Genomic DNA, 13,657 nt, shown 5'->3' with positions numbered 1-13,657 from the left:
ATTTTTATTTATTTATTTTTTTGTATTTCTGCAGTATCCATTGAGATTTCTCCTTTTTCATTCTTATTTGAGTTCTTTCTCTCCTATTCTTGGTGAGTCTGTCCAGAGGCTTATCAATTTTGCTTTTCCTTTCAAAGACACAGCTCTTGGTTCTATTGTGTTTTGAATATTTTATTGATTTCCTCTCTAATCTTTATGATTTCCTTCTGCTGACTCTAGGTTTTGTTTGTTCTCCTTTTGCTAATTCTTTTTGGTGGTAGATTAAGTTGTTGATTTGAGAGTTTTTTCTTTTGTGGAGAAGGTGTGTATTGCTCTGAATTCCCTCTTTTGCAGCATCCTATAGATTTTGAATGGTTGTGTTTTCATTATCATTTGTCTCTAGGTATTTTTTAATTTCCATGTTCATTTCCTCTTTGACCTGTTGGTCTCCTTTGTTCCTTTCTTTTTTTGGTTGGATGATTTCCTTTTATTTTCTGTTTGTGTCCTCTTCTTTTTAGGTTTCATGAATGTAATGTTTGTTTGGTTTTGATTTGTGGTTTTTCTGTTTTTAAAGTATGTTAACCCCTTCTTATATCTGCTTGCTTTAGTCTGATAGTCATATAGGCACAGACACATTCTGAAAAAAAAAAAAAAAAGGTGTAGATGTTCTTGCCTTCCTTCCCCAAATTTTATGATTTTGAAGTCCTTGTTTAACATGTCTATGTTTGTCCCTTTGCTGTTCCCCTGTGTTTACTTTCACCTTTACAATAAGTGTGGTTTTTTTTTGTTGTTGTTCTTTTAGAACTGTATACTGGTTTCTTGAAGTGATTGCTTTCCAGTTGTGATTTCCTCCAACCTTATTTCTTCTTCCTTCTTTTTTATTCAGAGCACCCCTTTCAGTATCTTTTAGCATGAGTTAGTATTGGTGTTGTTTTAGTTTGTTTGTTTGTTTGTTTGTTGGAGAAATTCTTCATTTCTCCTTCTATTTTAAATAATATCCATGCTGGGTAGAGTATTCTAGGCTGCAAAGTTTTCCATTTTAGAACTTGGAAAATATCTTGCCGCTGTCTTCTGGCCTGTAGTGTTTCTGTAGAGAAATCACCTGATTGCCTTATGGGGGCCCCCTGATAATTAACTCGTTGTTTTTCTCTTTTTGCCTTTAGAATCCTCTCTTTGTATTTAACGTTTGGCATTTTTATTATAATATATCTTGATGTTGGCCTGTTTGGGTTCAACTTGCTTTGGGCCGTCTCTGCTTCCTAGATCTTCCTATCTGTTTCCTTTAGATTTGGCAAGTTTTCAGCCATAATTTCTTCAAATATATTTTCTTTCTTTCTTCCTTTTTTTGGGGGGGCCATATCTGCAGCATATGGAGGTTCCCAGGCTAGGAGCTGAATCAGATTTATAGCTGCAGCCCTACACCACAGCCACAGCAAAGCTGGATCTGAGACACACCTGCCACTTACACCACCACAACTCACAGAAATGCCAGATCCTGACCCCACTGAGCAAGGCCAGGGATCAAACCTGTGTCCTCATGGATGCTGGTCAGATTTGTTTCTGCTGAGCCATGAAGGGAAATCCCCAAATATATTTTCAATACCCTTTTATTTTTCATCTCCTCTAGGGATCCCTATTATGTGTAGAGTGGCCCACTTTATATTATCCCAGAGAACTTTTTAATCGCTTTCATACTTTTTCATTTGGTTTCCTCTCTGATGTCCTGAGTGGGTGATTTCCATTATTCTCTCTTGCAGGTCATTAATTCATTCCTCTGCACTGTTCATTCTGCTCTTCAGTGTCTTTACCTCAGCTTGTGTTTCTGGAAATGAATTTTCTAATTTTTCTTGGCCCCTCTATATATTTTCTAGTTCCCTTCTAAAGTCGTCTGCATTGCTGTTCATATCCACTCTGAATTCCTTCACATTTTCTCTGACTTCCTTCAGAACTTTCATTGTCTCTTTTTGAACTCAGTGTCTGTAGGACTACAGAGGTCTTTGTTTGTTCCTTCACATGAATTCTCCTGTTCTTTTAACTGGGAATGGTTCCTGAGCTTCTTCCTTCTGTTTATATTTTTCTTATTCTGTGAATTTTGAGAAAAGAACTACTGTAGTCTTGGAGGACTATTTATATGCATGAGCACCCCTGGGTATTTTGCGAGGGCTTACTCTTTACTTTTAGGGTCCTGTGCCTGCTTCCAGGGAGGTGGAGGCAATGGGCAGGGCTAGTAGCCAGTGCCTGGTTGCTGGGCCCTTGACAGTGGCAAGGACCTGTGTGAAGGTGGCACAGGCTGCTCCTAGTTGCAGGGCCCTGGGAAGTGACTCTGATCCTCAGGCAGGGGTAGGAAGTGCCCAGAGCATTTGGCAGTGGCAGCCAAAAGTTGTGTGTCTTCCCAGGGAAGTGAGAGCATCAACTGGTCGTGCTCAGTTGCAGTGCCCTCCTGTGTGCTAACCTCTGAGGTTGCTGGGGCTGCGAGTGGTGCCTGTTCACAGACCCCTAGTGGTGGCATGCCCCGCTGACCTCTGGTGTCTGAGATGACTGCTGTGGTTTGCTTCCCACTGCTGGAGACCATGCAAGAGGCATTACATCCTGCTCAGCCCCCTGCTGTCCTTAACCCAAGCAAGAGGTGCCTGGCCACCTGTAGCCTGCACGTGAGGGGTCCCATTACCCATAGCCCACACAAGTGGCACCTTGACCCCTGTAGCCTTTGCCAGAGGTGCCCCGGCCTCTGAGAGTCCAGACATTTGCAGGGAAAGATATTCCTATAGCATTTGGCCCCTCCTCCTCTTGCCCTCCCTTACCATGGTGCCTTGCTTCTCCTGTGGACCAGACCTCCTCCTGGGTTTCCTCGGCTAATTGTAGCTATTCTAATAAGCTTGTCACTCATTTTAGTTATAATTGGAATATCCTGAATGACTGATGTTACTGATTTCTTTCCATGTATTGGCTATTGGCTATTCATGTAACTTCCTTGAGGAAGGATCTACTAAATTTTCTCTGCCATTTTTATTTGGTTATTATGATTGAACGTTAATGGTAAATTTTTAAGGATGCTTGCATTTGTGATCATGAGGGGTGCAGGTTTACAATTTCATTCTAGTTTCCTTCTAGGTGTTGGTATCAGATTGATGTGAATTTCTTAGAATGAGTGAGAAACTATTCTTTCTTCATGTGTTGTGTAAGAATTTTCATAGATTGGATTATTGATCCCTTTTATAGTAATCACCAATAAGACCACATGATTTTGGAGTTTTCTTTGTGAAAAGATTTTTGGGTATAAATTCAGTTTGTAAAATAAAGATGTATGCAGATGTTTTCTTTGTTTTGTGTCAGGTGTGACATTTGTATTTTTTCAGGACCTTTCCCATTTCATCTAAGTTGTCAACTGTATTGGTTTAAGAGTGCTCATAATTCTCCCAAATTAATGTGTCGACATATGGAGGCTCGACAGATTGGTGATCATTTCATGCTTTATAAAAATATTGAATCACTATGTTGTACACTTGAAACTAATATTGTCTATCAATTATAATTCAATAAAATAGAATGACATCTCTACACCAATGTTTTAAAACATCTGGAAAAAAACTTCTAAAGTGAGAAAAAGGGATGATTTATCTGTGATGGGTTCGGGGCAAAGGATTAAAATTAATATATGTTTTCCCCATAAATCAGTGTTTGATAATTAGTTCCTTAGTATATGAAGGGAAAATTGATGATTAAATGCCAGTGGGGTCATCCTGATTGATCTATAAGTTACAAAATTACACTCTTGGTTGTCAGCTTAATGAAAAAATAAGGTTGGATGTGTGTCTTTTGAGTTGGTTCATCAAGAGATGTATTTTACTTTCTTAAAAGAAATGCAGTTTTTTTGAGTGTGTCATGAAAGGCTTGTTTAACTTGCTTATTCCTCAGAGTATATATAAAAGGATTCAGCACTGGTGAAATGGAAGAAACGAGCAATGCCACACCTTTATTGAGATTTACCTCTTCTTTGGCAGATGGTTTGATGTAGATGAAGATGCAGCTGCCATAGGTGATGGAAACGACAATCATGTGGGAAGAACAGGTGGAAAAGCTTTTTTTCTTTGTTGGGCAGAAGGGAATTTTAGAATCATCCTGATGATATTTATGTAGGAGAGAACTACACACACAAGAGTGATGATGAAGGTCAGCACAGCAGAGGCTATAACCATCTGCTCAATTAACCAGGTGTCTGAGCATGAGATCTTCAGGAGAGGAGATGCATCACAGATAAAATGATCAATGAGATTAGAATCACAGAATTCCAGTTGAATATCTAAGCTGAGCAAAGGGAGGAAAATCAGAAGTGCTGCCCCCCAACAGCAGACAACCATCGTTTTGCAGAGTTTGTTGCTCATGATTGTCATATAATGTAGGGGTTTACAGATGGCCACATAGCGATCATATGCCATGGTTGCCAAGAGAAAGAACTCAGTTATCCCAAAGAGGTCTGTAAAAAATAATTGAATGAAACATGCGTTATAGGTAATTGTTCTGTCCCCAGTTGATATACTGTATAGGAATCTTGGAATACAAGCGGTTGTAAATGAGATTTCTAGGAAAGAGAAATTTTGGAGGAAAAAATACATGGGGGTTTTAAGGTGGGGATCCAGCAGGGTTAGGGTGATGATGGTCAGATTTCCGGCTACACTCAATATGTAGGTGAGAAATAGAAAAAGGAAAAGCAAGAGCTGCAGCCGAGGATCTTCTGTCAGTCCCAGAAGGATGAATGTTGTTATTGCAGTGTGGTTTCCCATCAATGACTCCTGGATTTTGCCAACCCTGCATGAAAATGACATAGACTTGAACTGCAGACTTCAGTGACACAGTCAGCCAGTGATGAGCACTCTCTTGCATATTTGACTCATCCAGCACCCATGATTTTTCTTGTTGATCCAAGGAATGCATTTCCTGGTTTCCAGTGAGCTGAGCTCCCCAGTCTATTTATACCTAAAGGGGACAAGTGGAATTATTTTATAAGTATTAGTTGTTGACTTAGAGTCTAACTTTTCCTTTAGTAAACTCCTAAAATTAATTTATAATGAATTAAGTATTTTTAGATCCTAACCTGGGTTGTCCTTTTTTTATTATATTGAATTATTTATCATTTCATATATTACAGCTAATTTTTAATACTGTCAAATGTTTTCCTTCAATTCATATGTGAAATTAAAAAAATAAAAATTACCTTCAGTTTCATTCCCTTGTTGTAAAATTTGGGAAATATTAAAATCCTAAAATAAAGTTTCCTATCAGGACCCAAACTAAGCTTTTCAGTTCTCTCTAAAATAATTTTTTTTGGCTTTCTGTTGTTTGATCAGTCATTATAAAGGTAAAAGCGGTTTTAACTCTAAAACATCCACTTGTATAATTTCGCAGGCTTTACTTCCTATAGATGTTATGTTACTTCTTGGATCACACTGTGCAGTACATCCTGGTTACTTTGCTGCACTTTCATCTCTTTGTGAGGTTATGCTGAGTGTATGAGTGAAAGGACACAAAAGCTGTGCTTTGATGCTTCATTTAACCCCTCAGATTGAAACACTATACTGTGGAGAAGCTGTCAAGACAATAGTTGCCGAATACTCTCTCCGTGAAACTCTTTACTCCATTCTCACTGCTTTCAAGTCCACATTTTTTGCCTCTGTTTTTACATTTTGCATTTACTTCTCAACCTCTTATTCTCTGGATTTCAGTGTCACCTGTCTTTATTAAGCCCTCCATCATGTATTTTCTTATAACCTAATTCAGTAGAAACCATAATATGAATCTAATTCCATATAAGCATAATAATACATGCTTAGAAGTCTCTTGCCATGGTCCATGCACTGGTGTGAACATATTACAGATGTAATGCATATAAGCCTTAGAATATCCTGTGAGGTAGGGAGGTATATAATCTCCATTTTAAAAATGGGAAAAATGGGTCACAGAGAGATAAAGTGTGTGGCCACTGTTTCCTAGATACATGGTAGCCACCCAGAAGGGCTCCAGAGTCTCAGGCCTGAATCATTGCACTCTGGTTATTGATGCACTTTTACTTGAATATCTTGGATTCATGACAACAGTATTTGTATTGGTAATTAAAACAAAGGTAGTGTTTTTATATAATTCATTGTCAAAACTGAGGTGCTTGAGAAGCAATGATAGGCGGGAATAATAAATAATTAGATTGATTGATGCACCTGATATGAATGGGCTGTTGAGGGAAAAATCTCAATGAGTGCAGTCACTGAATTCATGTGTAGTATCAGGGCTGATGAATATTAAACATCACCCAAGTGCAGCCAGCGGGTTTTCCTCTCTATATTTTTTTCTTTTGTCTTTTTATGGCTGCACCCACAGCATACGAAAGTTCCCAGGCTAGGGGCTAGATCAGAGCTGCAGCTGCTGGCCTATTCCCCAGGCACAGCGATGCCAGATCCATGCCACATCAGTGACCTACACCACAGCTAAAGGTGATGCAAGATCTTCAACCCACTGAGCAGGGCCAGGGATGGAGCCTGTTTCCTCATGGATACTAGTTGGGTTTATTATCATTGAGCCATTGTGGGGACTCCACCATTTTATTGTTTATTCCTGTTGGTATATTGATTCTTCCATGTTGGCTCAGTATTTCTTTCAGTGAAATATTAAGGCCGAAGAATAGGGATTATATTATCCTAGGTTAAAAGATCAATAGCTAGCTGAAAGTTATTTTTCATCTATCCTCTATTGTATTGACAGGTAATCATAGTTTTCTAACCTGTAAGTAAGGTCTTCAGGGATCCACATTCTTTTACCTTTACTAAATGCAAAATGGATTTCCTATTAATAAGCCATTTTCCTGTGTTTTTATAATATTTTCCTCAGAAAGTACTGATACTTGTATTAGGGGAACTTTAAAAATTTTTTTCCCTTTATTTACTAACTTTAGAAATAATTAGTTGTTCCCCTAACACCATCCACATATGACCAAGGAGATTTTTTTTATTTAAGGTATAATTGACATGTAACATTAGATTAGTTTCAGGTATATAACAGATCACTGCATACATTGTGAAATAATTATTTCACGGTTTAGTGTAGTTAACACCCATCACCTATATAGTTACCAAACATGTTTTTCTTGTGATGAGTCCTTTTATAAGATCTACTCTCTTACTCACTTTCACGTATGCAATACAGTATTATGACCTCTAGTCTCCATGCTGTAAATTCCATCCCCAAAACTTATTTACTTTATAACTGAAGTTTCTATCCTTTGAGCCCCTTCATCCATTTCTCCCACGACTCTGCACTCCTGTCCTCTGAAACCACTAATGTATTCTTTGTTTGTCAGCGAGGATTGTTGTGTGTGTGTGTGTGTGTTGTGTTGTTTCTTTGTTTCTGTGTTTTAGATTCCACATATAAATGAGATCATATGGTGTTTGTCTTTTTCTGTTTAATGTATTTCACAGAGTTTTGAACAATGTCTTTCTCTCTTTCATCTGAGCCCGTAAACCCTGTCTGCTTCTGCTGTAGGCTCAGTATACAGGATAGTTTCCATGGTAGACAGGTACCATCTCAGGGAGGGATATTAATTGAGTCTCAGGATAGATCAAGTTTGATGGAAAGCTAATACGCTCTTGAAGATTGCATTATCATCGATGGTGACCATGGTTCACACTGAGAAGCTCTGTCCCATTTTCTTTTTCTCATTAACTCAGTTCACCACCCAGCCGTTCTCCTGATATTTGACTCAGCTTTGTTTGGGTCTTAAAACTAATTCACATTTAATAATCAATAGTTTGCTTGTATCTGAATCTAGTCTTACATAAATATTAAATATTTGATAATGCCAACATATTCAAATTGACCAATTATTTAAAATTATTTATTTTACAAAGTATTTTATTTATGCAAAAAATAAAATTTCAGTATGTGAGTCTGCAATTGATTTGTGTGTGTGTGTGTACTCATGATTTTATTTTTGTGTGTCCATATGTATTTGTGGGAGTTTTTATTTCTGAATATTCCTCAACCAGGCCTGTCCTCAACCAGGCCTGTTAATGATTTCTAGGGCCATCACTCTAGAAAAAAATAATTGTATCTCATAAATGACTACAGGATAGTCCCATCAAATGCTAATTGTATTGGTTATTTAAGTCTATCATGTTGCTTAAAGAGAGAAATCTATCATGGCATTTCCCATCAACCTCCCACTTCTGCCAGAACACATGCATACATGCTGTGAAAAATAACTGAGGCCTCAAACATTTTCATACTTACTCTTTAAGCAGTAAAATAGTTCATGGCATCCGTTGACCATTTATTTGAACATTCTCATAATGAGAACAGGCTGAACAGGAATATGCTAGTAGAGACCTGAAAGCAAAGTTTTCTGAGGAACCGCACTCAGCTAGGAAATCCCTGGAAATGCCCAGAGCCCTCCTACACGATAGAGAATTAATAAGAGAGCCTCTGCCATTTTACCCCAAGAATATGTGTTCTTCTCTTTCTAGATTAAAAAGAGAAAGAAAAAGAAAAAAAGGAATGTCTAGTCTCTAGGGTTAGGCATTCCCTGGGCTGTTGAGCGATTATGGACAGCTGATCTTCTGAATTTATTCATCAGACAACCATAGTTGGCACCAAATATTATGGCTAGTTCATTTCTGTATTCTACTTATAACAAGAGTCATTAGAGTAAACAAAGAAAAGAGTCCTTGGAGACCCAGCTTTGAAAGTCATTAAGGAATTTTAATATACAATGTTGGCCGTCAACTTCACAGCAATGGGGACAGTGCCCTTAAGATCAAGAAAATGCAGCAATAGCATTAGATACATTGTGGTGATGCAGGCTAATAGAAGTCAAATGATGAAGTGATATTTTTCTGTCTTGTCTAAGGCAATGAAACTGACCTGAGAAAGCATTTTCTCTTTCTTTCAATTAAGTAACTCACTGGTGTCCTAGTGATTAAGAATTCATTATTGTCACTGCTGTGGCGTGGGTTCCATCCCTGGCCTGGGATCTTCTGCATGCCAGGGCTTGGCCAATAAAATCAAGGAACTCATAAACATTATGAAAAATATGAAGGTAAAAAGGAAAAAAAAGTGGCATAGAGATTACCACTGTAAATAAAATATTTTAGAAAAGCAGTGTCATAGATTTTCCCACTCAAACATAAGTACATAAGTAAACTTGCAAAAAAAAAAAAAAAGTAACCTACCATTTTCACCCAACCAATGATGGTTGTCTTTAGTTATCAATATGAGGAGATTTATGGCAATTATTAATGACTGAATGTATATAATTTTATCTCTATTTGATAATAAGTGCCACCAGTTTGGTGGTACTTACACTATGCCACAGCAGTGGCAACATTTACTTCTTAATCACTAGGACACCAGTGAGTTATTAATTGAAAGAAAGAGAGAATGCTTTCTCAGGTCAGTTTCATTGCCTTAGACAAGACAGAAAAAATATCATTTCATCATTTGACTTATATTATCCTGCATCACCACAATGTAAACTTAAGTTGTTTACATTTCTTATTTTTAATAATAAAACACTTTAAAGTTTTAAATAAATATATTTGTTCCCATGACTGCTTTTACACCAGACCAGTCCTGTAGGAGAAATTCTTAGCAGTAGGTAGAAAAGTTTTTATATTTGTATGGATTTTGATACAGATTTCTCATCACTTGTGTTAAAAATATATGTAATCACAATCCAGAAATAAAAATCAGGAGTGTGAACACGATACATGTGTAGTCTTAATAGATTGTCCTAGAAAAAGGCTCAGCATCTTTCTGTGTACTAAAAGAGTTCTCTGCAAATACACAAAAATAGAAGATCAGTAGACAGTTCAGTTCATCACTTTGATTCCCTTAGTATAAAGGGACATCAGTAGAGGGTCCTGGGGGAAATTGTCTCCAAGAAAGAGTAGAGATGTCAGAGTATAATGAACGATAAAACCACCTTGACTACAGCAGCAGACTCTTGAGAGGCTGAGTGAGACTTAAGAAAAAAGCTGGGAAGGTGCCCTTAGATATTTGATAAGTTCCAGATAAACAAGCCCAAAGCTCATTGAATTCTCTTTCTTCTTTTGTGTCCTCCAGTCACTATCACGTTTTTCTTTTTATGTTTTCTGAATCCCAGCCATTAATTTCTGTTGACATTTGTTGAGAACCTATTATATATTCTGTGCACTATTCAAGGTGGTAATATTACAGCAGTGAACAAAGTGGGCAGAATCACTACTGGCTCCTGTTGGCTTAACTTAGCTATGTTTGGGACTTGCATTATATTATATATTTCTGCAGTAGTCTTGCTTTGTATCATAAAGATGGTTTTATTATCTCAGCACATTTTATCAGATCACTGCCACGTGGGTGATGAGTTAATGTAGAGGCTGTGTACTTCCACTTTAGAGAGAATCCAGTCACTAAACTCTAAATCTTTGGCTTAAAGCTTTTTTTTTTTTTTTTTTTTTTTTACAAGACAGATATAGACCTCCTGGTGTATAAACCCGTAGCATTGGAATACATTCCTTTTTACTCTAACTCATTAATATTTTGGAAATTATCTTATTCCTGTTTGAGAAGAGCAACTGTAATTGTATTCTTTTTAGAATTTTGGTTTTAAAGAAAGTAATGGATGCTATGGCTTCATTATTATCCTGTTAGTTCCAGAATTTGATTTTTTATTTTGCAATTAAGATTTAATTTTTTTTAATCGAATAGAGCCAGGTTAGAGTTTAAGTAAGGCCATTTTCCTAGAAATTTGATTTCATGTTCTCTTGATATGGCATGTCATCTTGGGGAAAATTTATTTACAACAAGAGTTGAAATGTCTCAGTGTGTTTATTTACAAAAGCATTGAAATGATGATTTGGGGGCCAAAATTCAGGAGTAACAGTGTTATAAGCATTTAATGTGAACATACAGTAGAACAGGGTACAGTAGGTAAGAACTAAAGATTATGGAGTTCCTGCTGTGGTGCAGCAGGTTAAGGATCCAGCATTGCTGCAGCTCTGGAACAGGCTGCAGCTGCAGCTCGGATTCAGTGCCTGGCCTGGGAACTTCCATAGGCTGCAAATGTGGCAGAAAGAGGAAAAAAGATACTTGAAGAGTATGACTTTAAGGTGCACTGCTCCTTTTGTATTTACATTTCTATTTTATGTTGCTTTCAACGTTCTTTGCTGCTTTGAGATCAATGACATTCTTCTGATTAAGTCTGTGAAAGTTTGTTTCACTTGCTTGTTCCTCAGGGTATAAATAAATGGGTTTAACATGGGGGAAACTGAAGTAGTGAGCACGGACACACACTTATTAATTGCGACATCATCCTTTGCTGAAGGTTTGACATAGATGAAGATACAACTGCCATAGGTGATAGAAACCACTATCAGGTGAGAAGAGCAGGTAGAGAAGGCCTTCATCTTTTGCTGGGCAGAAGGGAAGTTTATGATGGTCTTGATGATGTAGGTATAGGACATGATATCAGTCAACACAGCAAGAGCAAGAACCAACTGTTCTATGAGCTGGGTGTCTGAACAAGATTTCTTCAGCAGAGAAGAAGCATCACAGGCAAAATGATCAATGATATTAGAGTCACAGAATTCCAGGTTTAAGCCCAGGCACAGTGGTGGAAATATGACCAACCAACCTGCTATCCAACAGCAGCTGACAAGCCATCCACAGACTCTGCTGTTCATGATGGTCGCATAATGTAAGGGTTTGCAGATGGCCACGTAGCGGTCATAGGACATGGCGGCCAGGAGAAAAAATTCTGTGGCTCCAAAAAGGATGACAAAAAATAATTGAGCCACACAAGCATTATAGGAAATAGTTTTGTCCCCAGTTGATAAGCTGTATAGGAACCTGGGGATGCAGACCGTAGTGAAGAAGGTTTCTAAAAAGGAGAAGTGTTTGAGGAAAAAGTACATGGCAGTTTTAAGGCGAGAATCTACCAAAGTGAGTATAATGATGGTCATGTTCCCAGTTATACTCAGCATGTAGGAGACAAACAGAAATAGAAAAATGAGAAGCTGCATTTGAGGATCATCTGTCAGTCCCAGAAGTATGAATGTAGATAATGACATATGGTTTCTCATCACTGACTTGTCCTTCTTCTCGAACTCCCCACCAACTCAAGTGACACTGAACTGAGAAAACTTGTATGAAGTTATGATGCCAAGGCCATAGTGTAAAAAAAAAAAAATCCAATCAATGCAATCAATAGTCATTTTCTTCTTTGGCCTGATAATGACCCATGAAATGTGAGGAATTCTCTTCTCTTTGATGTGCATAATAAGTCTCCTCAAGATTATCTCTTTCTGACATCAGTTTGTACTGCAGTCCATATCTTTATACCCTCTTGTCTGTTCTCCATCTCTATTTTTCAATTTATCTAAATTCTGCCGTTTATTCTCTGAACTGTATTTAGCTGTAGATTTAGAAAGCATTATCCATGTGATATAACTTTGTGGATATTATAATGTCCTTTTGCTCCTCTAAGTCTTCACTACTCATCAGGTTGAATGGACTTATGAGTTACTTGGAAGGGTTGGTTACTATTAAATGCAAGTAAGTGGCTGAGTTTGACATTATATAGAGGCTATGTGTGCAGTGTTGGAATGTTTGCTTCTACTGCAATGACCAAAGAAGTTATTTCATTGTAGTTTTCTTTTGGTATCAGAATTGTCATCTGGATACCACCCAGGTTTTCCAGTTTTGCTCTTTGTCTCTAAGTTTCTACATGAATACCCAATTTTCCTTCCATTTTCACTCTGACAGAACACTGTTTTATACATGCTACATCAACAAGATACCTACTCCAGTATTGGGTAAATAACAGTATAAATGGAAAAAAAAAAAAAACAGTGGAATTTAACCGCAATTGTTCATACTTTTGAGGTCCTGAGGCGAGTGAAGACAGGATGAGAACACAAGTTGGAGGAGACCAAGGGGTCATCATGATTTCTTGTCAAATAGTAACTTGGACTGGATCCTGCAACAGAAAGATGTTAGTAGGAAAACTGGGAAAATCCAAATAACATCTGTGCTTAATTGATTTATTGTATTTTTATTTAATTATTTTTCAATTAATCTTTCACTCTTCTGGAACCCCCAAGTCTGAGCTGCAAGCTTGGCCCTCCTGGATTTCCCAGGGACTCATGAACTTCAGCCAGGTCCGTAGCCTGTTGTGCTTGCTCAGCCCACAGGTGCTGGGATAGGGAGTCAGGAAACCTGTGCGAGGCCCAGCTTCCGCCTATCTGACCTGGGACACCAAGAAAGCCTGCAAAATGTGCTGCAGCGGTGGGGGCATGGGCGTTGGAGGTGGTGGCATCATCGCTGCTTGCCCAGGACTGGTTTGGGACCACGAGCCATCCTTAAATGTGTATTTCAGTCATTAGTGTTTGTATACAGTGTTCCTTCCATAGCGTGAGTAATTGAACTATGATTATGCAGGGTGCTTACCATTAGGGGGAGCTGGCTGAAAGATATCTGGGAAATGTCTGCACTATTTTTTCACCTGTTCTGGAAGCACAATTTTACTTCATAATGAAAAATTTACCAACTAGAAAGAAAGAAGAAAGAAGACTGCATGGCCACACCTAACGGTATGGGAGAAAAATGTGGTCCACTGTGTTTCCAGGGATGATGGCTAGGGCTAAGACACACAGAAATT

The 13,657-nt window shown here is 38.0% G+C and overlaps 1 protein-coding gene and 1 pseudogene across 1 annotated transcript; both read right to left on the bottom strand.

The window, feature by feature from the left end:
- Positions 1 to 1,596: 1,596 nt before the first annotated feature.
- LOC100513280 lies at positions 1,597 to 6,345 on the bottom strand (annotated as a pseudogene).
- Positions 6,346 to 11,141: 4,796 nt separating this feature from the next.
- On the bottom strand, positions 11,142 to 11,960 carry LOC110258870 (olfactory receptor 6C2-like). The gene has a single exon (XM_021082113.1). The coding sequence runs from the start codon at positions 11,958 to 11,960 to the stop codon at positions 11,142 to 11,144; it is 819 nt and encodes a 272-aa protein (XP_020937772.1).
- Between the last annotated feature and the right edge of the window lie 1,697 nt (positions 11,961 to 13,657).

The sequence above is a fragment of the Sus scrofa genome, unplaced genomic scaffold (assembly GCF_000003025.6).
Source record: "Sus scrofa isolate TJ Tabasco breed Duroc unplaced genomic scaffold, Sscrofa11.1 Contig524, whole genome shotgun sequence".
NCBI classification, from domain to species: domain Eukaryota; kingdom Metazoa; phylum Chordata; class Mammalia; order Artiodactyla; family Suidae; genus Sus; species Sus scrofa.
The sequence above is the reverse complement of the archived record's forward strand: the minus strand, read 5'-3'. Positions and strand labels throughout refer to the sequence as shown.